At 41.0% G+C, this 25,468-nt stretch overlaps 1 protein-coding gene across 1 annotated transcript in view; it reads left to right on the top strand.

Annotated features, from left to right (window-relative positions):
- LOC149250534 (uncharacterized) overlaps positions 1 to 25,111 on the top strand; it is a 70,612-nt gene extending 45,501 nt beyond the window's left edge. The window contains exons 3-7 of the mRNA XM_089459121.1: positions 5,066 to 5,152; positions 5,610 to 5,690; positions 5,788 to 5,900; positions 6,051 to 6,100; positions 24,656 to 25,111. Of these exons, the coding sequence (XP_089315247.1) occupies positions 5,066 to 5,152; positions 5,610 to 5,690; positions 5,788 to 5,900; positions 6,051 to 6,100; positions 24,656 to 24,723 (399 nt within the window). The 3' untranslated portion in view covers positions 24,724 to 25,111. The remainder of the gene's footprint in view (positions 1 to 5,065; positions 5,153 to 5,609; positions 5,691 to 5,787; positions 5,901 to 6,050; positions 6,101 to 24,655) is intronic.
- Positions 25,112 to 25,468: the final 357 nt, after the last annotated feature.

Raw genomic sequence — 25,468 nt, 5'->3', positions numbered from 1 at the left:
CCCCTGAAATGTGCCATGAATTATGAATGGGGCTAAATTTAGCCTCCAAATCTAACTTTTCAGCACTCAACATTGTGGTGCGTACCTTCTCATATCCAGGGCTCTTGAACCCTCTTGGGGCTTCATTCACTGCTTTTATCATCTTTGCCCAGTAAGGAGATCGCACAAGGTTAAAGGGAAAACCATTTGCATAAATGCATTGACCTATTGCTGCATTTGCTATCTCTCGAGCATCATTATTAAAACTCCTTTCAAGCAGTCCCAAATTAGATCACTTTGAACAAACAATTCCATGAGAATGAAGTGGAGGCTTTGCTGAAGATGCTCCCAACCTTGTTGGGTGTTTTAAATGGGAGGCAGGATTTGCCTCATTTGCTTTAGCATCTGCCTTGCCTTGTTCTTTATGATATTTTGCAAGTTTGCCTTGCTTAAAACCATTTCCATCTATCCCATTCTCTTTAGGTGGGCCACTACATATTCGAACCCCATTGCCTTTTAACCCAAGCAAATGTGCTTTAACCCGTGTGTATGATCTCTTATATTCCTTTTTACACTCACTGCAAACCCATGCCAATGATCCCCTTCCTTGGATTTTCCCAACAATAGTTACATATTTCCAAAGTGGTGACTTTGGATCAACTTTAGGGGCAGATTCAATTTCATGTTCCACTTCCTGTGCCTCACGAATCGCTGAACTTGAAGTTGCCATAAATGATGATGATGATGTAAATGAAACTACAAAATAAAATTGACAAATATGTATTTCAAAAGTTCGAAACAAGTTACAAACTTAAAAATTAAAATATGTATCTCAGATCTCAAGAAAACCCTAGTAAAACTTGATTTCTATCATTATAAGAACTATCTCAAACATTGTCATGAGGTCATGGTAGAAAACATTATTTCTCTAGGATAATGGGCTTTACTTCTAGCCCTCAATCACGGGAATTAGATATAGAATCTCAATATTCACCATTGGGCTTCACCTTTTTTTAATTGCCCTCAATTAGGGGGGTTGGATAGGTGCTTCACTTTTATTTATTGTCCTCAATTTGGGGAACTAGACATCAGTGAGGGTATAAAGTTGCCTGGCACATTTAATGATATCCTTGGCAACTTTAAGTGTGCCACTAATTCTATCTCCAAGATTTACACAGAAAGTTTTAGCAGAGTTGAAGAGGCTGTCCATGGAAACAATTGGAGAGAGTCCTGGTACACCAGGAATGCAAATTATGAGCCTAGTGGAAACTTACTGCTGCATAATGTGGAAGATTTGAACTATTTTAATTCTCTGTGGCCTTGGCAAGAAGACGAATATTAATTTTAGCCTTAATAACAACTTTCCTGGCCTACTCATCGAGTGCACTAAGAAAATTCATGTATGGTGGCCTCCATTCTTCTATGTTGCTTGTTTCAAAGATTTCAAACCCTGAAATTATAGAAAGACATGCCAACCGTTTTCATTCTCTGAGAAAATTCTTCCAAAAAATAAGGGTTGAAAATTGAAATCCTTATTAATTTTTAACGTTCTCTAAACTACCTGTTAGTTCAACTATGAATTCCAGGCACTTCTCTAAGCCTTTCAATTCGCTCAAAATGTCTTGTCATTTCCAAATTCTTGTGTATTCTTATTAACATCCATCAAATTAAATACGACAACAGATCATAGAAAGTTTAAACATCAAATTCTGATCTTTGGGACCATGACAATTATAATATTCAAGGTCAAATCATCATTTCATAGGACTAGCATCAAGTTTAGAAGTGAAAAAGAACAAGTTATTTGAAGTTTTCAAGTTTCAACAAATGCCCAGACAGAAACAGGAACATCTTTTGAGGGAGTTGTTCTAGCTGAGATAGATGAAAAATCTTACTGCAATGTTCTCTCTTATTAACTTGTGTAAACTCATTATGGAATATAATGATGAACACACTAATGATAAGCAAGTGAAGAAGAGGGTCGACACTTACTCTGCACACTTCACAGTGAAGTCCACTTTCAAGTTTCAACAAAGACGCCTTTCCGGAGTCTGTAGTTTGCACAGTCGAGTCTCGACTCTCGACGACTCACAGTGACCAGTCTCTCTAGGCGGCTTGTTCCAGTCTGCGGCTCACTGAACACAAACACTCGACACTCCTCCTGCGAAAACTTAAAAGACAAACACTGAACTGAACTCGGGGGACAGACAATCACTGAACAATCACTCCGACGGCTCACTCCAATTGGCACTCCTCCAAAGATATGTTTCACTTCAGCGACAGTCAATAATTTAACCTTTTAGGTTAGGTTTGGTGGTCAAAGCGAAAGGAGGATCGAAAACAAAAAGGAAAATTCCAAAATTAAATCGCAGGTCTGTTCTCGGTGGGCAAATTTTGGGATACGTTTTTGGATTAGTGAAATACGGATCACGAAATCACAAAACGTTTTGAAGAATTTTGGAAATAGGCCGCTTTTTCAACCAAAACGCTGGAAAAACAACTGAAATCAAAACTTCTCGTTTCCGAAAAAAACCTCCACAAATATGTTTTGCCGGCGTTTTTCCTGCATTTCTACGCGGATCCAAATCTGAAACGGGATCCGACGTTTTTGGGGTTGGAGGTAGCCGTTTCCGGCAACTTAGGAAATTAAAATAATTAAAGGGTGTTAATTAAACTGGGTGTGAAACTTCTAGAAGAAGATGAGGATCAAGTCAAAATGATTTGAGCCATTGATTAGAATGTAATTTGGGCCGTTGATTGATCAACGAGAGGAATATAAGAAGGACTTCGATGGGCATTTGGAAAACACACCAGGCAGATACTTAGCTGCCCAAGTAAATCGATTTTATCACTGGCTGAAGTTTGGCAAGAGGAAATCGAATCAGAGGGTGAGTTGCAGGTGAGAGAGAGATGGTATCAGCAAGTGTCGAGAGTGCAAGAAACGACAGGAAGAGGCAGTGCAGAAGAGGGACGCATATCGCCCACCCAGAGGTAGTGACGCAGGGACAGCGCAGTCACTGCGCAGAGGGTGATGCAGTGTGGCTAGCGTGAGGGCAGCAGGTCCTCTCAGGTGTCAGAAATTCACTGTGGAGTGGAGAAATTTGTTTGTAAAATTTCTCTCAATGGTTCTTCTTCTGTTATGCTATCTGTAGATTGTACATGAGATTTTGGTGAAGAATAATAAAAGAAACCTTGATCTGCTCCACCGATTTTCCCACATTGGGTTTTTCCGGGGAAAATTTCCAAAAATAACTGTGTTAATGTGTTATTGTTGTGCTGGTATTTTCCTTATATTTATTTTTCCACAGTAATTAATTTGGGAAGACTGCAGTGTATGTATTTCGATATTTGCCGTAGATAAATGCAAATAATTTGTTTCAGTAAATTAACAAATAGAAGAAATATTATCAGTTGCTGCAGTAGGATTTGGAATTTCCAGATTTTCACATGGGTAAGGGGAAGGGGCAGGCTAACCCTATGTGGACCCAGTGGAGGAATGTGGACCTAGGTGGGAGAAATGATGAATGGGGTTATAATGAGTGGGAGGGGAGTGATATATGTGGATGAGGGAGCAGGACCACGCAACCAAAATCAGGGTTTCCTCATAGTACCATCCCTAAAACCCAAAGGTCAGTAAAAGAGATCCCATAGGACTAGGGTCCATGGTTAATATCCAAAAGAGGCCTAGGGGACAAGAGAACAAACCTAGCCCACTCTTTCTGCTAAATCCCCCCCATTAATCCATGCTGAGAGGTGTCCATGATAAGCAAACTACAATACTCAATTACCAAATGACAAGGCATACCTTTAGGTTCGGGAGGCCCACCTTCAAACGTACAATCATAACAATGGGTGAAGGACCACATGGCTGGCTCAGGTGGCGGACAAATGGCACAACGAGTTAGTTGATGGCTGCAAGGGGCTGCCAGCTGAGGACCATCTTGGAGAATTTTTTTCTCTGAGGGATATCACCCACAAAATGGTGGGTAACATCTGGCTCCAACTGGGACGTGATCTCCCGGAAAAGTGGATGAAGCTACTCGAACAAGAGGTCATGAGAACTTCGACAATCTCCTGGTTACTGTTGACCTGTTACTTGCACATATAATAGATGAAAAACACTGGGCACCATGCTTTCGTGGCGTCTCATGATCGCACATGCTTGGATTAGACCCATAAAATTGACTCAGAAGTAAACTTTCAAATGCAATTTTAAAATTTAAATGCAGCTAATCTCTCATGAGAAATATCATATGACATTAATTCTAGTGCGAAAATCGGCATGCATTGCATCCTGTGCATTTGGTACAAAAGTGTAATCATAAAGCTAGTGCAACCAACATACTATCAAATCAATAGACATATCCCAGCCTATATGATATACATATGCCTGCAATTGGGATTTATGGAAGAGTATTGTCTCAATTGTTTGGAGCGTGTGACTGTGAGATTCCAGGTATTGTGTTCTTTGTTACATTACGCGGTTTATATTATATAAATTATTTTGGTTAAATCTCTTCTGCTGTTTTTCTGATTTATCCTTACATTACTTTTGATTAAAACGTCTGAACAGTTCCACCAAAAATTTGAAATATGGGACAAAATATCCACACAAAATATAGGCAAGATTGAAAACACAGGAAAATATATTGAAGGAAATAGTTCAGCATATCGGGTTTCAAAATTCAACAGAAAACATTAGTCTATTTTATGAGATGGCAGGAATGGGAGTTCCTCAAGGTATAAATGGGTTCGGGTCCAATATAGCTGAACAATTTATATCATACTTTACTAATACCACAAATTACATTTGCTAAGATGGAAAGAAGCTTACAGAAGTGCTCTGTTTCCAGGATCAGAAGCTGGCATCTCTGTGCTTAGTTAAGTACATCCTTGGAATGAACTATGGCTCTTACTAGTGTCTCAGTTTACTTTCCAGGAGTGAATTTTTTCTGTTTGATGAATTTGACATTTTATGCTTTGCAGAAATATATGCATTTCCATGAATGAGCAAGCTTGTTTCATAGAAAGCAAAATTTTGTGGAACTTGTCTAACTGTGTTTAATGTTGTGGAATCTTCTTGCAGGTGGGGGAAATAATTTCCCGGTTTGAGCATAAGGGCTTTATTCTCAAGGGCTTAAAACTTTTCCAATGCCCTAAAGAGCTTGCGGAGGTTTGTTTTTTTGGAAAACATAACTTATATTACTTAAAATAAATACTAGAGTTACAATGATGGAGATTAGAGCTATGATGGCAGACATAAGAATTACAACAGAAGACATAAGTGGGACATGAAGATTTTCTTCCTCTGAAATCTGGAAGGCTAACATATTGTCCTGTGCACCAAGGTGCAGAAAGTCGACATCCTTTCAATGTCCAAAACAAAGGAAATCAGTAGCAGACGATCACATCTTATGCCATAGCTTTTTGCAACAATCCCTGATCATCCTTTTCTACTTTTTTACATGTTATCAATGATCATTGTCAGTTTTGAAATAAACATAGAAGATTATCTATTTTTTGCAGGAGCATTACAGGGGCATTTAAGTGCAAACCAATGCATTGTTAAGAGTCAAGACCATTTTCTGCCTTGAATGTGGACATTGAAAAACTTTTCGTTTTCTTTGCAGGAACATTACAGAGACCTTAAATCGAAGCCTTTCTTCCCAAAATTGGTTAAGTACATCACATCTGGTCCGGTGGTATGTATGGTATGTGTTAATTCTCCTGCCAAGAATATCGCTGTTTATGTTTGTGGGATGTGAATAAATTGACCTACATTTTCAACCTGGTGTGCTCCTGGATAAGGCTTGGGAAGGTCCGGGTATTGTAGCTGCTGCTCGTAAGCTCATTGGTGCTACAAATCCTCTGCAAGCTGAACCTGGTACCATTCGAGGCGATCTTGCAATTCAAGTTGGGAGGTTGGATTCTGTAAACCCTCTGGAACATCATAGTAGTTCATGGCATAAGCTTTATGTAGTTATTTTTGGTAGATGACTGCTATTACTTCTAACTGGTCATTTTTCTTAACTATGAACTGGGCAGAATTTAAAGTTTAATTTGGTGTGCAGGAATGTTGTTCATGGGAGTGATAGCCAGGAAAACGGACAACGTGAAGTAGGTCAGTGTTTCTCAAATGGCTGTTTACATACAATACGGAAAATCTACTATTATGGCTATTTGGTGTTAAAAAAGCTAATGTCGAAAGTTAAAACAAAATTGTAAAAACAGATCTATGTGCATATTAGTTGGATTTGGATGATTTTAAGTCCACCCAATGTTTTAAAACCGGAACCGGTGACTGGACCGGGCCACCTAATGAACCGGGTTTCGAACTGGAACTGGTCGAACTGGGACTGGTCGGGCCTAAAAGAACCGGTTTAAAAAAAAATACATTAAATAATTATTTTTTAATGAAAAAAACTATTTTTAAGATTTAAAATCATGATTCCAAGCCAATAGAGACAAAATATGCAAAGATTGCTCATTTATATACCATGTAAAGGTGAATATATCAAAATGGCACCTAGTGCAATACATATTATCGACAAAATACATAAGCAATGGGGCTCTAAATGGCCTCTAGAGTGCAAAAACAAAGCCTACAAATTATGGGGCTAGTGGCCTACTACAAGTCTACATATATGATAATAGTGATCAACATTATCACTTGAAACTTCTCATGAGTCATCATGATCAAACTCAGTTGGTTGAGTCTTGACTCCCAAACTTTGCAACTGCTTGAGTCACAAACTTCTAGTGGTTCAGTGACTTGAGTCTCAAATTTCTGAAGGTATTATGTCCTAATATGCCCTATTACTTCATTTGGTGCTCCACATGGCTTTACATGGCTTCCCTATCCGAGCCAAGTGTTGGTTGACCTGTTAATACCCCCTCCTTCAATAGATTTTTGGCAATATTTGCAAATCATTTTGCCATCAATCATATCACAATGAGCCCATGCAGTGTCCTTGCCCCTTGGCTTTTGGAGGCATGATGACTACTACTTAGCTTAATCTCTTCGCTGTTCCACTACTTCAGCAAAAACTCAAAACTCTCCAAGCTCCCAATGAAACTCACAAATATTCCAAATGAGATGTGTGAGACAAATGAGAGGGAGAAGGGCCTTTTAAAGGCTTGGAGAGGGTGTTTTTGGAGGGAAAGAACCCTTAATTTCCCTCCAAAACAACTTGAAAAATTGGAAAAAGGTGTTGCGTGGGTCATCTGCGGTGGTGGCAGCTAACCGGTCGGTTTGACCACAAATCGGCCGGTTCTGTCCTAAACCGGCCGGTTAGGGCAATTTTTAGGCGAAATGGTGGGTCAAACCGGGTTTTTCTGCCGGTTTGACCGGCTGGGCTTGCTAACTGACTGGTTTGACCGGTTACCGGTTTAGACCGACCGGTTTTTAAAACACTGAGTCCACCTAAACATAAATGAGGTATTAGAGAGAGTACTTCCAAATGTATTAAAAGAATTGGACCCATATTCAAGTTCATATAACACAGAGAGGGATAATACTGATACCACCCTTTCATGGCCTTTCTCGAATTCAAAACAATATATCTTGTTTGTTATCCTAGCAAATTTTGCCCCTTTCCAAATAGGTATGAGATTGTGTAGATATATCTTTACTTTCAAATCTACTAATGTCTTAAAAGGCCACTTAAACGCATTTGTGGAATACATGCCAGTGCAAAAGTGGATTTAATTAATTTATAGAGGGTCAATTCCTTTGTTTACCAAGTAGATTGAAATTATTCTTTTTTTTATTTATTTTTATTTTCTGACTTATGCCCTTTATGTTGGAATTATTGGTGTAATCTGTACATGTGGTCATGGCCTATTCATATGTATCACTGTGTATTTGATTGTAATTACGACCAGATTTTATTTCATTTATTGTATACTGGTTGTATGGTTAATGCTGACCTCGTCAAACATAATATGTAGGCTCAATAACCCTCTTGGAATGTGTGCCAATGTTACGTGGATAGTGGGCCCATACCATCTCTTGGGAGGACACCTCTTTGAGCTGTGTATAAAGAGACAACTCAAGCTCGCTTTTGTATCCATCTCATCTCGTGATCTTCTTGATCTAATACACAAAGTGCTATAAGCCTAAGGGCACTTATGGTTGGTGTTTTTATCTTGTGCTTGGCATTTTCCTCTTGGGGCACTTGTGCATTTATGTTTTCAGCACACTTGTGCTTGTGTTTTGCACTCTCTCTAGCACACTAGACTTATCTCTCTCTAGTGCACCTGTGAGGAGGCTATTTTAGAATTTGGCTGAGATATAATTCCATTGATTCTCTTATTAACTCTTATAAATCTTAACACTTAAAAGATGTTCAATTACCAGTTTTCCTAACATCTAGGCCAAAGCTTAATATGATATTCCCACTGAACAAATATTGCTAAGTGAAAATACAATTTTGCTCCATTTTTGACATTTTTGGTTTTTAACTTAGGCAAAGTGGGTTTTAGGGCCCCACTTGCAATTTTTGGCTAAGGAAGGCTCTAACATAGGGAAAAAGGGACAAATCGATTTCTTAGTGGATGGTGGGGGCCACCCCTAAGGGAAATACACACCCCTTGGACAATTCACACTTGGAGGGAGAAAGGCAAGAGGGGGTCGATGCATGGGACCCACATGGAGAAAGGAAGCTCAAGGATAAATAGGAGAAGCATGCATCATTTGGGGACTTTTGAACCTTTGACAATCAAACTTACCTAGCACGCTTGAGTCGTTGAGCCAAGTTTACAAGTGTTGTTCAGCACACGAGATTTCCAAGGGGAAGTCTCAACTCTTTCTTCGGTGGACTTTGAGTGCCACCCAAGGGGAGCCATTGGAGCATTGTGGAGTTGTTCCGGAGGTATCTTGACAGGGTATTTCGTGGAATTCTAGAGCAGTTTGGGCACAGATAGGGACTACACATTCCTGGGGAGAGTGAGCTACAAAGCAACATCATTTCTGGGAATTTAGGAGCAAATTCCCTCGAGGTTTAGCAACAATTTTGTAGGGTTTTGCTTGGTGGTTTGAGGGGCTACACTACAAACCAAGTTTCCTTCATCTGGGCTAGCGCAAAAGTGACTGGACAGGGCCTCCGTAGTCCCTTTGTGTGGAGAATTTGGGAGAAGGTTACTCAACATTTTTGGTGGACTTGGGAAGCAAAATTTCATGGGAGTTCTAATTACCCAGTGGATTGAGGAGCATGCAGAAATTTGGGTGAATTTCAGAGGTTGGAACCAAGCCCAACCCTTTCTGAGTTTTTGTGGGTTTCTTGAGGAGAGGCTAGGGTTAATTTCTCAGAATTTTCTGAGCACTCTATAGGGGCCAAACAACATCTTCTTTCCAGCGAGCAATTGCAAATTTCCAGAGCCAGTGCAAAAATATAAGGGGGAAATACTTCCTGGTAGTTGGGCGACATAATTTCTCACTTGGGGTTGTCAAGCTTGCTTTAGCAAGCCCAGGTGCACACACTCCATTCAAATTTGTACTTTCCACTTGCATATATAATAAAATGGCTTAGTTTTGCGCATTTCTTGGCTAAATTTGTGGGTCACTTATTACATGTTGGATTTTATGTGTTGCATGTGTATTTTTGCTTTGTTTATCACAATGTTTCCTAAGTAGGAATATTACAGTGGTATCAGAGCTCTGGTCTTGGCTCAGCCATGGGGATATTTCTATGACCATAGAGGAAACGCAGAACGTTACCTACCAGAGGTAGAGGTACATGAGCTGGGAGAGAGAGAGAGTTGGAAATCATACCTGACACTAAGACCCCAGAACAAGCAGTGGAGGAAGTAGACATGGGGGACGCAAAGGGCAAAGAGGAGGCAACTTTTGAGAACCTCTTGAGGGCCCTAAACAACTTGGCCAAGGGACATAAAGAGATCAAGCAGTAGAACCGGGACAAGGGCATTCACTGAGATTTTCTGTTTGGGGAAACTTCAGGGGCTTCCCACTAGTATGACCACCATTCCCCCTTGACTCACCCACATGCTTTCAGTGGGCCAACCAAGACTACGTTGCCCACATTCTTGCCCTCAATAGTAGGCGAATAGGTTGGTCAGGATGACATGCCTATTGTAGAATACTTTTGGGAGTGGTAATCTACGGGGGAGGGTTTTCGAGGTGCGTTGTTCTTTCGAGATTTCTTCCAGCTCAAGCAGAATGAAGAGGGCAAGGGTGTAGGCGACTCAAGCACGCAAAATTCAGAGTGGCAATGAACTATTGGGAGGATGTATCTTCCCGCTTTTGATGGGTCATCCGAGTGCACGACTAGGGCATATGGGTTGAGAAGCTAGACACATACTTTAATCTTAGTCTGATGACTAAGGTGGAAGCCATTAAAATGGCTACCCTGCATTTGGAGGGGCAACACATGATTGGTGGTTCCATGGGTTGACCACGCTAGGGCATGCCAGCGTGACCTCCTACGAGGACTTCACACGGAGGGTTGTGGAGCGTTTTGATAGGAGAGATCTAGAGGCACATTTCAGAGAGCTAACGCAACTCAGACAGACGGGTAGCCCATAGCACACATATTAGAGTTTTTGAGAGTATCTGTGATGGTGTCGAACTTGTCAGATGCCAAGAGGGTCTATACCTTTGTTGAAGGTTTGGTTGAGCCACTGTGTGGGTTAGTGAGGTCCCGCAGGCCCACCACTTTACAGGAGGTAATATCTTGCACTAGGGATTTGCAGGACGCAATCCCCAAGGCTAAGGCACCAGTTCCACCACGAGCTCCCTTCCCACAAAGGGGCCATGACATTAGTCCTCCACCACAATGAGATATTCAGGGGTGTGGGCAGTTGGATGATGAGACCCGGAGAGACCTCTGTAGGAGGAAGTTGTGCTTCACTTGCTAGGAGCTGTGGGCACTAGGGCACAGGTGTACCAAGGGCAAGGCCCACTACATAGAGGTGTTTTCTGATAGTGAGCCGGAGGATGAGGTAGAGCAGGAGATATGCACTGGTGATGATGAGCCACAGGCGATAGGGGGAGGAGGAGGAGGAGGCCCACCACCCCCTCCAGGGGGAGCTCATCTCTTGTTAGCAGCAGGAGTTATCACTTCACTTTGGGGAGTGTCGAAGTACCTTACACTGAGGATCAGGGGCACGGTGCAGGGGAAACGTGTTTAAGTGCTAGTAGACAATGGGGTAACCCACAATTTCTTAGATGCCTATATGGTGGAGAGGAGAGGCATGCACACACAATCCTTTGAGGTTTCTTTGTTTTGGTGCCGAGAGACCGCACCATGCAGTGTACCAGATACGTTCCTAAGATGACAGTGGTGATGGGGAACTATTCGATGACAGACCATTTCTTTGTGGTTGACGTTCCAAACACCAATGTGGTGCTTGGTGTTCAGTGGCTCTACTCTTTGGGGCGCTGATTGATAGAAACTGGAGATGGAGTTCACAGGGCCAGATGGGAAGCCAGATTTGTTGAGAGGCATGCACTCATATCCCCCACTGAGAGTGTCAATGCACAAGATGGAGGTAGACCTGAGACATGGGGATATAGAGTGGGCTGTAGAGCTCAAGATATCTGATGCAGGGGGTGGGCCCAAACCACCACAACCAGACATCCAGGCCATTCTAGACAGATACCCAGTAGTATTTGGAGACATCTCACTAGGGCGGCGACTTGACAAGGGGTTTGAGCACACCATTGAGCTAGAGCTAGGGGTACATGTAGTCATCACGACCCCATACATGCGTGCCAAGGCCTATCGAGATGAGAGGGAGCGAGCTATCTAGGAGTTGCTAGCATTGGGGCACATTAGGCCCAACTCTAGCCCCTTTGATTCATCAATTGTTTCGGTGAAGAAGAAGGACGATACATTGTGGATGTGCATTGACTACTGGGCTTTTAATAAGAAGACCCTAAAGAACCGGTGCCCCATCCCCCACAGAGATGAGCTTAGAGGAGCTAAATACTTCTCTAAGATAGACTTGCGTTTGGGGTTTCACCAGATTCAGGTGAGGGATCAGGATATCCCTACGACAACTTTCAGGAGTCACTATGGCCATTTTGAGTTCTTGGTTATGCCCTTTGGGCTGACCAACGCACCTGCTACCTTCTAGTCGTGCATGAACCATGTGTTTTGCAAGCAGCTGTGCAGGTTCGTGCTAGTGTTCTTTGAAGACATACTGATTTACAACAGGACGTGGGAGGAGCACCTACAACACATAAAGGAGGTGCTTCGTATATTGGAGGGGCAGCAGTTCTATGCGAAGTTGTCCTAGTGCGAGTTTGGGTTGACTGAGATGCTCTATTTGGGGTACATTATTGGAGAGGATGGAGTGTGGGTGCACGAGGAGAAGATTAGAGCCATTCGAGACTAGCCAGTTCCCCGGAATGTGATAGAGTTGAGGGGGTTTGTGGGCATTTGCACATACTACAAGAATTTCGTAAAGGACTTCTCACAACTAGCGACACCCCTCATAGATCTGACTAAGAAGGGGGCATTCACATGGACATATAGAGCGCAACAACATTTGAGCACCTCAAGGAGGTGATGAGCAGTTGTTCGGTGTTGGCTTTGCCCATTTTACTCAGCCATTCACCTTGGAGTGTGATGCATCAAGTGAGGGCATTGGTGTAGTGTTGTCATACGGAGGCCACCCGATATCTTTTGAGAGTTGGAAGTTCCTTAGTCATGAGAGGTTGTATTCTATCAATGACAAGGAGATGTTGGCCATCATGCACGCATTGGCCAAATTCTGATAGTACATGGTGGGCAACAAATTTGGATTGAAGATCGTTCATAATAGTCTTTGCAACTTTTTGGAGAAGAAGGGCTTCAATGAGCGGCAGTAGAAGTGGGTCAGCAGTATTCAGGCTTACGACTTTGACATAAAGTATGTCAAGGGCAAGCAGAACATAGTGGCAGATGCCTTATCCAGGAGGCCCTTGACACTTTCACTCATGAGCATTTGCCACGATTGGAAGGCACAACTTTTGGTGGAGTACTCCCAGGATCGACAAGTGTGTGAGATCTTGGATGGTACTTGTTACCGCTCAAACTATCAGGGGTCCTAGGAGGGGATCCTAAAGGGAAACTACTAGGTTAAGGGCAACAATGGAGCGATAGACACAACTTGCAGAAATTTAATTGAAAGGTCATGGAGGCGGCATAGTGGTAAAGTCGACCTCGTCATGACGGATCGGTCTTGTGTTCGATCCCGAGCAAGGTCGTAGCTCGTCGTGCGAGTAGTAGCCGAATCGGGCCAAGCCCACTACCTTTTTAAGGTCGTGGAGGCGGCGTAGTGGTAAAGTCGACCTCGTCATGACGGACTGGTCTTGTGTTCGATCCCGAGCAATGTCGTAGCTCGTCGTGCGAGTAGTAACCGAACTGGGCCAAGTCCACTACCTTTCATACAGTGATATGGGGTTTAATGGTAAGTTTCGTTGGGTGAAACCCACGAGATGAAGGTTCAAATATCATTGAGTATATGGCCTGTTGTGTCTTGGCTAGAAGAGTAGGCGACCCCGCAGTGGACGTCTCGGCTCTTGTTGAGGCATAAGTTAATTGCTATTGTGTGTGGCTTGTAGGCTGTTGCACCTAGCCTAGGTTTATAGTGGCAGCCAGTTGGATTTGATCCTGGGCCTGTTCAGGATAACTCACCAGTTACCGATTATCCTAGATTCAAAAAAAAAACAATGGAGCGATAAACCACTGTCACCTCAGCTAAGGCTCTCTACTCTTTACGTACTTTCATCGATGGGAGGAGACCCGGTATGAAGGGAACCACTAGAAGGATGAATCAATGAAGAGAAAAGGAGTGATTCGTAAGGCCTAGTCGCAAGAGAGACTCAATTGTATGGTTTGCTTGCTTGAGAAGCAAGGTGTAAGGCTCTCTAAGAAGTCACCAAATATTGTTGAACGGAGTATAAATGACCTTGAAGCTACTTCCATTAAGCCTTAATGCCCAACAAAGTTGTCTTTTAGGCCTCCTTGACAAGTGGAAATCAATCCAAACTCTAAATCTTCCATGACTCCATCTCTCCCAAAGGACAAAGAACTGGTCCTCCTTTGGTGATCACTTTAAAGCTAATTTCTTTCACCCCCCCTCTTTTGTAAGCCTAGCCTACATAGGTCACCTAGGGCATCAATTATCTCACAATTTAGCCATCCAAATACTTCGATTTTTGGTTCACAACTGCGCTGGCGTGTCCTCAAGAAGCCCTCCAAATTTCATAAGATTTCGACGGTGGGATCTTGAGATATCGCAAGCCCTAGCTCGAATATCGATTCTTGCCCTTGGTTTCCCTTTGGTTGGTAGCCTCATTGGGATCTTTGCATTGCCTTTAATTGAAAATTCATTCTTTGATCCCTTTCTCCTCCGTAATTAGGTCAAGCATATCATTGGTTGCTAAATCCTATCCCCTTGACCTAACCTCAGGTCCACTTGGTCTTCTGTGGTCCCATACATTAATAAGGTTAATTCTTCAAAGATCACTTGGAAACCAAGTTTCCACAAGAATTTTAGGGCCTAGGGATCTCCTAATTAAAGAAACATACTCAAAACCTATCCCTTGAAATTTTCCTTAATCCCTTGAGAGCCTTTCCATCTTGCTTTCCAAGGCAAGCAAGCCACCATCTTGAGCTTCTCTTGTGAATAGGCTTCTAGGATCACCCCTCATCCTATCTTTGATCTGTTATTCTTCGTGATCCTTATTATACTGGGTCTCCTCGCATCGGTGAAAGTTCGTAAAGAGTAGGGAGATTTAGCTAAGGTGACAGTGGGCTATTGCTCCATTGTTGACCTTGACCTAGCAATTGTCCCTCTAGGATCCCCCTTTAGGAGCCCTACTAGTTTGAGTGGTAACATTTTGGCGCAGTTGCTGGGGACACGAGATGCATGTTTTGTTCCCCATACGACACATTGACAATATCATTATTGGCGACTCCATTGGAAGAATGGAGCCCTGTTTCTTCATTGAACTTCAAAGTCAATGCTTGTAGGGTGAAGCAAGCATTTGTTAGGGCAATTTTAGTTCACCCTGACGACTCCCATGATATCAATATGTAAAGATCAATGGCTTCTAAAAAGCTTCATGAGTGGTTTCTTGCTTTGGATATCACATGGGTTCCAAGATACTCAAATGGCTTGGATTGGAAGTTTATGCAAAATATGCCACAATTCAAGGGTGACCCATTCACAACAATGGACCACATAGGAAAACTTATGAAGCATGCTTCCAAAGTTGATGTGGTTCATCTAAACAGCCTCGTGGAGTTATTTATTGCTTCTATTGAATACAAGCGCTGAGGTTGGCTCGACTCGTGTGACCCTGAAAGCATTTCATCATTTATCAAGTTGCTCAACAAATTCATAGAGTATAAGGGACCCAAATTCCAATCTAATGAAGCTGCTTGTGAAAGCCTAGAGGAAGCCCTCCAAAGGGAAGGTCTCATTAGTCAAGATGAAGAAGTTGGAGATAACCTTGAGGATCTTAGTGATGAGCAGGAAGATGAGTCCTCATTAGGTCCACATGATGAACAAGATGACTTTGAAAACACAGGTGTTGGGAAGGATGAGTTTATGGAAAGTGAAATTGAGACCAACCTTACCTTTCTTAAGGATATTACTACCAATGATTCTTCTTTTGAGAACCTTGAGGAAGTTGATCCCATTAGCCCCTTGGAAGATGACATTGGAGATTACATCCACATTGAAAAGGAGAAGTGGGAAATCATTGGTCCTCAATTTGACTGTGCTCCCATTTATGACACCAACAAGGAGGATGAAGTTGAGAGTAGTCCTCCCTTTTTCCCAAGCATTATTTATGAAGACATATCTATCGATACCCTTGGGAAGGAGAATTATCATTTTCCCTTGCATGAAAAGGAGCAGTTAGAGATGATTAAATCTCCTTTTAGGGAAGACCCTATCTTTGGCAACGACAATGATAAGATTGATAAGGCCCTTGTTCCCTTGCTCATACCTACCTTCCTTATGATTCCGGGAGTATGTTCAAATCACTTGAGCCTCTAGAGTTGGATTTTCAGGAAAAGGATCTGTTTGAGACTTCACCTTCCCCTTTGCCCTTTTCTATTGTTCATCATCTTGATTCTTCATCAAGTGATTTCCTCACCCGTTGTCATATGATCTCAAGTGACCGTGAGCCCTTTCCCCCTTTCGAGTATAGTGTCGAGGAAGAGCCCCTCGTTGATTATACTTTACCTCCTTGGACACACTCTCAGGGTTTGGATCACTCCATGATCCCCCCTCTCTAATGTAACCATCACCTTGAGCAACCTATTTGTTGCACTCCTTTCCCTCACCCTTCACTCCCCTCTCATCACAACCTTGTGGCATCTACAAAGCATAATATTATAAATAATGATTGTGATAGGGATTTCTTGAGTGTAATCTTGCATTCCACCATTGTGTGCTTAGAGGGAAAGCCCTGCACTTCTAGATTGACCTATTCTCCTTCTCCTAGGGTTTCCTTTTACCTCCATTGGAGCTCACATTTTCCCACCTCCCACCTGCTTCATCCTCCATGTGATGATGTCCCCTTTCACTTTTGGGATTTGCTATATGAGTAATCATACTAGCAGGCATATGTATATTGATATGATGATATGTTGGTTGCACTAGCTTTATGATTACACTTAGTATTGGCCTTACTATATGTTAGGGTAGGATGCATTTCATGTTGATTTTGCATTAGAACTAACGCCATATGATATTTCTCATGGTAGATTAGATGCATCTAAATCAAAATTTGCATTTTTTAATTTTCTGTTGATTTTACAACCTAACATTAAGCACATGTGGTCATGAGATGTCGTGAAAGCATGCTGCCCCGTGTTTTTCATCTATTATATTTGCAGGTAACAGGTCTACGGTAACCAAGAGATTGTTGGAATTCTTGTGACCTCTTGTTCGAGTAGCTTTGTCCATTTCTTCGAGAGATCACATCCTAGTTGGAGCTAGATCTTACCCACCATTTTATGGGTGATATCCCTAGGAGAAGTTTTTTCTCCAAGATGGTCTTCAACCAGTAGCCAGCAACCCCTTGCAGCCACCAACTAGCTCGTTGTGCCATTTCTATGCCACTTGAGCCAACCATGTGGTCCCTCACCCATCTATCATGATCGTATGTTTGAAGGTTGGCCTCCCGAACCATGCACTTGGCAAATGACTAGGACTTCTATGTTGATTTGGCATCACTTGCACCATCATCTGAGCGCTTATAGATGGTATACAAGCATCTTCGACTTACTTGGAGACCCATGAGGTCACTTGTGTGCCCTCATAGCCATTGAGAGCACCATAGGTCTATCATGTGGAGAACAAGGGGCCAACCCCTTGTCCATTACTTTTGGAAGTCCAACTCATCATTTTGGCACCTATGGACTTCATCAAGCCTCTTAGAGAGCCCAACGACATGCATTATTGATTATTTGACCCCTTGGGAGGCTTATTATTTTATTTATGAGCTAGTTTGATGGGCTTGTCACCAATAGATAGTAATTTGCACATTATTTTAGTTGATGGGCTAATGTAGGCTCAAATTAGGTAATTCGAACTCCTAATGAGTGTATAAATAGGAGAGACATGAGTTCATTTGTATCATCACTTGGATTGGATCATATCTTCTTGTGAGTTTTTTGCTATCTTTTGAGGATGAGACTTTTGGGATGAATGGATGAATTTCGATGTTTGGTTATTCTTCTTTGCCTTGGAGCTTCTATGATTGGCATATCTTGGTGATTGGATATATTCTTCTTACATGTAAGTACCATTTTAATGCTATTTTGATTCTTTATGTTGCTGCATTCATGATATTAGGATTTTCTCTATTTTAGGGTTAATTTGCTGCTTTTCTTGGAACAAAATTGTGGAAATTGAATCTCTAAATAGTGTTGTATCATGATTGGGACATGTTTGAATGAATGAATGTTCCTAGAGACATCCTTGTCTTGATAAGTCACCAAATATTTTTGAACGAAGTATAAATGACCTTGAAGCTACTTCCATTAAGCCCTAATGCCCAACGAAGTTGTCTTTTAGGCATCCTTGACAAGTGGAAATCAATCCAAACTCTAAATATTCCATGACTCCATCTCTACCAAAGGTCAAAGCACTGGTTTGTCTCTGGTGATCACTTTAAAGCTAATTTCTTTCACCTTCCCCACTTTTCTAGGCCTAGCCTACATAGGTCACCTAGGGCATCAATTATCTCACAATCTAGCCATCCAAATACTTCGATTTTTGGTCCACAACGATCCTGGCGTGTCCTCAAGAAGCCCTCCAAATTTCATGAGATTCCGACAGTGGGATCTTGGGATATCGCAAGCCCTAGCTTGAAGACTGATTCTTGTCCTTGGTTTGCCTTTGGCTAGTAGTCTCATTGGGATCCTTGCATTGCCTTTCATTGAACATTCATTCTTTGATCCCTTTCTCCTCCCTAATTAGGTCAAGCATATCATTGGTTGCTAAATCCTATCCCCTTGACCTAACCTCGGGTCCACTTGGTCCTCTGTGGTCCCATACATTATTAAGGTTAATTCTTCAAAGATCACTTGGAACCCAAGTTTCCACAAGAATTTTAGGGCCTAGGGATCTCCTTATTAAAGAAACATACTCAAAACCTATCCCTTGAAATTATCCTTAATCCCTTCCTTGAGAGCCTTCCATCTTGCCTTCCAAGGCAAGCAAGCCACCATCTTGAGCCTCTCTTGTGAATAGGTTTCTAGGATCACCCCTCATCCTATCTTTGATATATTCTTCTTCGTGATCCTTATTATACCGGGTCTCCTCCCATCGGTGAAAGTCCGTAAAGAGTAGGGAGCTTTAGTTGAGGTGACAGTGGGCTATTGCTCCATTATTGCCCTTGGCCTAGCAATTGTCCCTCTAGGATCCCCCTTTAGGACCCTTGTTAGTTTGAGTGGTAACAGTGCCTCCTCTCTACAACATTAGGGCTCCATTCAGTGCAACAAGCCCTCCTCAATCATCCCAAGGATGACCATCCTCTTTTGGGCCATGGATTACAACATGCCCATCAAGTAGTGTCAAGGCTAGCTTAGGGGTATGCTGGGTCCACTGGTACATTGTCAAGAATCCTGCATGCTAGGCAAGAGGAGCCCAATGTTCTAGCTCCTGGGGGTGCTTTGGGATGTATCTCAATTGCTCAAGTCATCAAAAGGTCCAACACTTTGCTAAAAAATGTGCAATGCATGCATCTGCCAAGTCATCATGCTCTATGGAATGTAATGTATGGCCTGGGCATCATGTGGAGTGGAGTGCACTCTAGGCCTTTGATGCTTTGGATCACTGTAAGAACCCATTCATCTGCAGATTTTATAATAGCAGAACATGAAATCTTGCATACATAATTTTACAGAATTTAAATAATTAATCTTGTTGAATACTAACCTGTCTGCTTTGTTGATAATCTGTCCGCCATGCTCTGCTGTCTGCTTTGCTGACAATCTATGACAATCTGTCCGCCATGCTCTGTTGCAATTCCTGTCCGACTGCGTTACTTAAACGGCCAAAACCTCCTTGCCTAACTAAGTACAACCTAGGTACTTAGTCTTAGAGAGCTTTCCAATTGAAGCAGTCTAATTCCCTGTGCCCAAAAACTTCAGTATAATCAAGACTCGTATCCAAAATTATTTTCCACTCTACTGTCCCCCCCTCAAACTGATTTTCCCCTCTTCTTTTATTTCTTCATCCACCGCTTTCTCCTCATCCCCATGTCAAAAATTTGGTTACGTGTACTTTATGAAATCAAATCTCATTTGATTTCATTGATCTTTATTGAATACATGGTTTAATTTAATAAAGTTTATTTATTATATTCTTTTTTAATGAATTAATTAAATTTATATTTTTTTAATTAATTTATATTATTATTTTATTATTTTCTTAATTTTAAATTGTAATTTTAATCTGTATTTTAAAATTAATATTTTCTGCTGGTTTTAAGGACTTATCATATATATGATACTCTGGTGTGGTATTAACTTATTACCTTAATTTATATCTCCTCTTGTAATAACTAGTTTATAACTTTATATATAGTGCGATACATGCTGGTCCATCCATACGTAGCTATCATATGGAGGTCTCGTGTGTATGCTAATACTCGTATTTTATTTATAGGCGGGTCATTACAATCACCAACTTAAACTCAAGTGAAAGCAACCATTCATTAGAGACCAAGATCATAAATGCATCTAAGTGGACCATACTTAAGTGTTAAGGGCATATTAATACTTCAAACTAGGATCACCTTCAAATATCTAACTAGACCAAGTCTCGTAAAGGTGTTCCCTACCTTTGTAGGGGTGGCTAAGTAGTCAACCCTATTAGGTGCTTCCAACCCCCAAGGGGAGGTGGCATTTCCAAGGTTAACCCTTCAATCAATAGGTGTTAGTGTAAGTGGGTGGCAATGGAGGGGAAAGGCTTCATGGCCAAGTGCCATGGTTAAGGGACCAACTAATGGGAGTCCACATCTTGAGTGTATAGATGTAATGGAGGGAGCAATTGTGGATGCATGAGTTACCCTGCTCAGCCTACTTTTTCCACCCCTTTGGTGTGCCTTTTACTTTTTTTTGATAATTCTTTGTATTACGGTGCATAGCTCAAGGATCAAAGTTTGCTATCTATGATAGCATTTAATTTACCCCTTAAGATGAGGCGGTTTATCGCTCATTAGGGTTGGGACATGCAAGGGTTCCTTTTAATTAGGAGCATCGAGTGCTTAGAAATCGGGTGATGGCTAATTAGGAGGGTAGAACTCATGCTAGGATTTTTCCCACGCGTTAACTTATGTCCCGACCATCTTTTACATTTTGATTTTCTTTTTCTTTCATTGTGGCCATATTATGCTTTTCCATTCTTTTAGTTGCATCAACCTCCAGGGCAATTTTTTCTGACCCTACTCAAGGATGTGGATAAGAGGGTGCCAAATCCCAATGAACCAATGACAAGTTAGACCCAAAGAATGGAGATGGTATAAAAGGCTTATAATGTGACATGGAAAGTGTTAAGTATGGTGAAAGGGAGAATGAACATGCTACTTCAATCTAGGTTTTCCAAGTAGTGCCCCTCTTATAACCCTAAGGCCTTAAGGGAGGTCCCATTGGACTAGGGATAAAGATTAACCCCCCCTGGTAAGGTGAGAGAACGTATTACAGTCAATATTGGTCAATCATCTAGATCGCCCCTTTATCCATACTAAATGCCCAAAACATTAAGTAAAGGCCCCTAATTGCAAAATGATCAAAGTATTTATTGATTGGTAGCCCACTTTCATTTAAAAGGCATGCCTGATGGAAAGAGGTGTAATAACTGGTGCAGATGGTGCATGTCATCATCATCATGTTGATGTGTAGGGTAGCAGGTTGGTTCGCTGTCCAAAATAGGAGAAAAAGTTTTCTCCTAGGGGGTTACCCATTTTGGTGGATAACATCTGGCTCTAACTCAGGGATATGTGCTCACCATAGAGCACATGATCCATATGCTCGAATGGGTGTTCATGAGAACCCCAACAATCCTTGGGCTCGCAGGCCTGTTACTTGCAACACTCAAATCAACTTTGTTTGGAAGCATGTGCACTAGGTGTTGGTTATCAACCTTGTTTTATATATATGATAAAATTCATACAAAAAAGAAAAATCTAACTAAATGCAACCTAATCTAGAATGCAACATACAAATGCAATTACCTACTCTAACCTATGCTAGCATACAATACATCAGCTAAGTATAGTCTTTTATCAGCCCAATCGTCTTTCATCTTTAGAAAGTGAAAATATCCTAGGCTACCATACGGTTCCCTTTCATCCCACCTTGCTTGTCCCAAAGAAAACATCTAAGGCCCTTCTCTAGGGCTTTATAGGCCACCCGAGATGGAAAAAGACAAAAGGAGTAATAAATGTTCCTTGTTGTGAGGATTCTGTCAAGAATTGTCAAACTGAAGATTGAGATGATTCAAAGCTTGATTTTTTTTCAAATTTGGCCATTGTCCACTCCCATTGATTGGAAAAATAGAGTTTCATACCAAACAAAATGCACAAATAATGAAATAATCTCCCTAGGTTTTATAATCTTCCATTTATGATACAAGGAACTAGGGGTTCATCTTGGCCAATAAAGAACAACTAACTTTTATCTCACTAACAATCACTCAACAACTTCTGCGAATGTGTTCAAGCAAAGAATCATACCCTCCATAGATTGTTGATTCAATTAGGTGTTGACACCAAGTTATCTACAAAATGGACATTGGCGGCCGCTAGATAAAAGATTTTTTTTTGATTTACCCTTGCACTCTAGCTGTCTCCAACAAATATACTGGAGCATCCATTGTAACCACATAAAGGGAAGGTGCAAGATTGAAACCTTACCAAATAAATTGTTGGATAGGCATAGGATCAAACACCATTCGCACTAACCCATACTAAGGCTTGTGAGAGGAGATTCTCTACTAATGTATGATAGAAGGAACCAAAACTTGTTCAATTCGACATTTTAATGATGAAGTTCCGTTCAATCATCTCACAGGCCTTATCAGAATGAATTTAAAATAGCCTTTTGAGCAGTTTCCTAATCCCATTCATGACCCAGGCAATTATAAGATTGCCGAGAACAAATCTACCCTCAATAAAATCTATTTACTTCTTTCAGACTAGTCAGGTAACTGGCAACCATGTCCTCTCGGTCAATGCCTTTGCCAGGATTTTGTAGGAGAAAATAGGGTGAGTGATTTGATGCCAACAACCTACCAACTCCCTTTTAACACCTTTAGGGATGAGCTTGATAACATCTACATTGACAAGTCCTTTCATACTACAACTGCTGAGTGATTCCTGACATGTTCAAATATGATGGTCTAACCACATCCCACATCTTGTAGAATTCCACTGGGAGACCAACATGGCTTGGAGACTTTTCGTTCTCAATTTCTTTATAATTACCTCTAACTCTTCCAATTCGAGTTCCATAAAAAAGTAAACCCTGGCACAGTTTTCTACCACTTGGTGGACAACCTATTTAACAGGATCCATATAAAGTGTCACGTAGAGGACTGGAGCCTAGTAAAATGAAGATCCCTTAGAAAAGTTCTTAAAAAATCTGTTGGCTTTCCCTCTTAGCCTATGTAGGGTTCCACTGGGGTCTTGCAGGACCAAAATACATTGGAATTTCTGTTTCTCTTTAGGTGTTGGAAATAGAATTTAGATGGCACATCCCTGTCAACCATTCATTGCATGTGCCCCTAATCCTAGACCTTCTTAAGGTACAATTGAAAAACTACACTAAGCATGAGCAATCTGCCTTATTAAAATAGCATCATTCAGATGGAGATATGGATATGTAATGTGTTTTGAACATTTTGGTTTGCTTTTACGTTTTCAACCCCAATGTGCCCATACGTTAGTTGAATTTGAGGACAGAATTTGTTTGTTCAAAAGCGGAGACTTTGGGAAGGAATAAAATTGCTGCTTGCAAGCAATTTGCAGTCACAAGTGAATACATTATAGTTATTTTTATTAGGAGAGATGAATGTGTTTCTCTTAATCCAAACAGTGATTGGAAGATATGGAAGAAGGTTATTACTGAAAACTACAATATGAAAATTTTGGAATGAAGGGAAAGGAGGTGAGGAAAACGAGCAAGGATGCAGGTCTGCAATGAGGTGCTCATTAGAGTAAATCAAAAACAAAAAGCTTGGGAAGGAATAAAATTGCTGGTTGTAAGCAATTTGCAGTCAAAACTGAACACATTATAGCGTCTTTGGTTAGGAGAGATGAATACGTTTCTCTTAATACAAAGAGTGATTGGAGGATATGGAAGAAGGTTTATTACTGAAAACAACAATATGAAAATTTTGGAATGAAGCGAAAGGAGGTGAGGAAAAAAATTGAGGATGTAGGTCTGCAATGAGGTGTTCATTAGGGTAAATTACTTGACGTGCACTATTGCTAAGAGCTTTTAATTCAGCTACCAGAACAGGAAATCACAGAGAGAATGGTTTGGAGTTTTGTTAGTTGCAAATTGTTGGACTCTTATGAGTCTTGACAAAAAATGGCTTTGTGAGAAATCAATAAAATGTGGAAGACATAATATTTTCAAAAACAAAATGCAACTTTCATAAATTCCTTAAAGGATGGGTCTGAAGTCTCTGATAATGTAGATTGGTCAAAGCAGATCCTAGATAAGGCAGAATGGAACACAGATAACTAGGGAAGGGTCCTGAAGGCTGGAAAATTTCCACAGATGTCAAATGGCTTGGTAAGGGTTCCTAGTTGTCTCCATGGCACTCTGTGACCTAAATTTTAATGGTGGGCAAATAATCAATGCTCAAATAAAGCTAAAAATAATTGTTGATGATTAGAAATATATTGTTAAGTGCATAATAAGTCATCTAAGAACACTAATCTAGGTTTCTTCGAGTTTTGTTTGCCTTCTTTCAAAGAATGTATATGAATAGTTGATACATATTAACTTATAATGAAATTAATAGAAATAGTGGTGAAATGATGGTCATACTCTTGTTTACATGTAACATCATAATTGGTTAAATGTGTTCTTCATTATCTGCATGCATATTTTCCATCTGTCATTATCGAGGTTCATGATGAGCAAACTAACAAAATTGCCTTTCCTTTTTTTTGGTCCAAATCTCTGTTTTGCAGCTCTATGGTTCAAAGATGGCGAACTTTGTGAATGGACACAGGAGATAACACCTTGGCTGAGGGAATAGCGTGTTCAAATGAGATATGACTCTCAAAATTTTCCCCAATTCTTACAACAGTGTATGCTTTTTTGGTATGGTATATGCATTTTCCTTTTTTTCCTTGAGGGAATGCAAGTCCAAGTGATATGTGAATGTTTACTCAAACCATTTACTTGAGATGATGCTATGAAATTTAGGACATTCATGAATGATGAGCAAATAACTGTTCCGGCAAGAGGAAGATAGAGGTATTTTAATGATAACATCATTGTGAGGGATATTTTCATTAGGAATTGGAATCACTGATACTATTTTAAAGGTTTATTTGACATATATTTTCAGATATTGTCAAAGGGTATATTGTCAACACTTTTGATATTTCTTATGTGGAATGTTGGCATATATTGTTAGGGTTCTTTGTATTTTTTGTGGAATGTTGTAATGTTAGAATGTTTGATGCTATTTTGAATGGTTATTCGACATATACTCTATCTACTTTGTCAAACGGTAGATTGTCAGGCTCCTTGGTGTTTCTTATGTGGAATGCTGGTATGTATTTAGTAGTTGTATATGAATAGATCTATGTTGCACGGGTTCCCGAACCCGGGGGTGGGGTTCTCGAACCCGTCCCAGGTTCTCGAACCCAAGTACCAGATTCTGGGATGGGTGCTTCTGAGAAGAACCCATAAGAACCGGGTTCTTCGATGAAGAACCGGGTTCTCCATTAAAAAAAATTGGGTTCTTTTGTCTTGACAGGTACGAAGAACCCTGA

Source organism: Pinus tabuliformis, chromosome 7 (genome assembly GCF_031772625.1).
Source record: "Pinus tabuliformis cultivar Carrire ecotype Pingquan chromosome 7, CPIR1, whole genome shotgun sequence".
Classification (NCBI taxonomy): Eukaryota; Viridiplantae; Streptophyta; class Pinopsida; order Pinales; family Pinaceae; genus Pinus; species Pinus tabuliformis.
The sequence above is the reverse complement of the archived record's forward strand: the minus strand, read 5'-3'. Positions and strand labels throughout refer to the sequence as shown.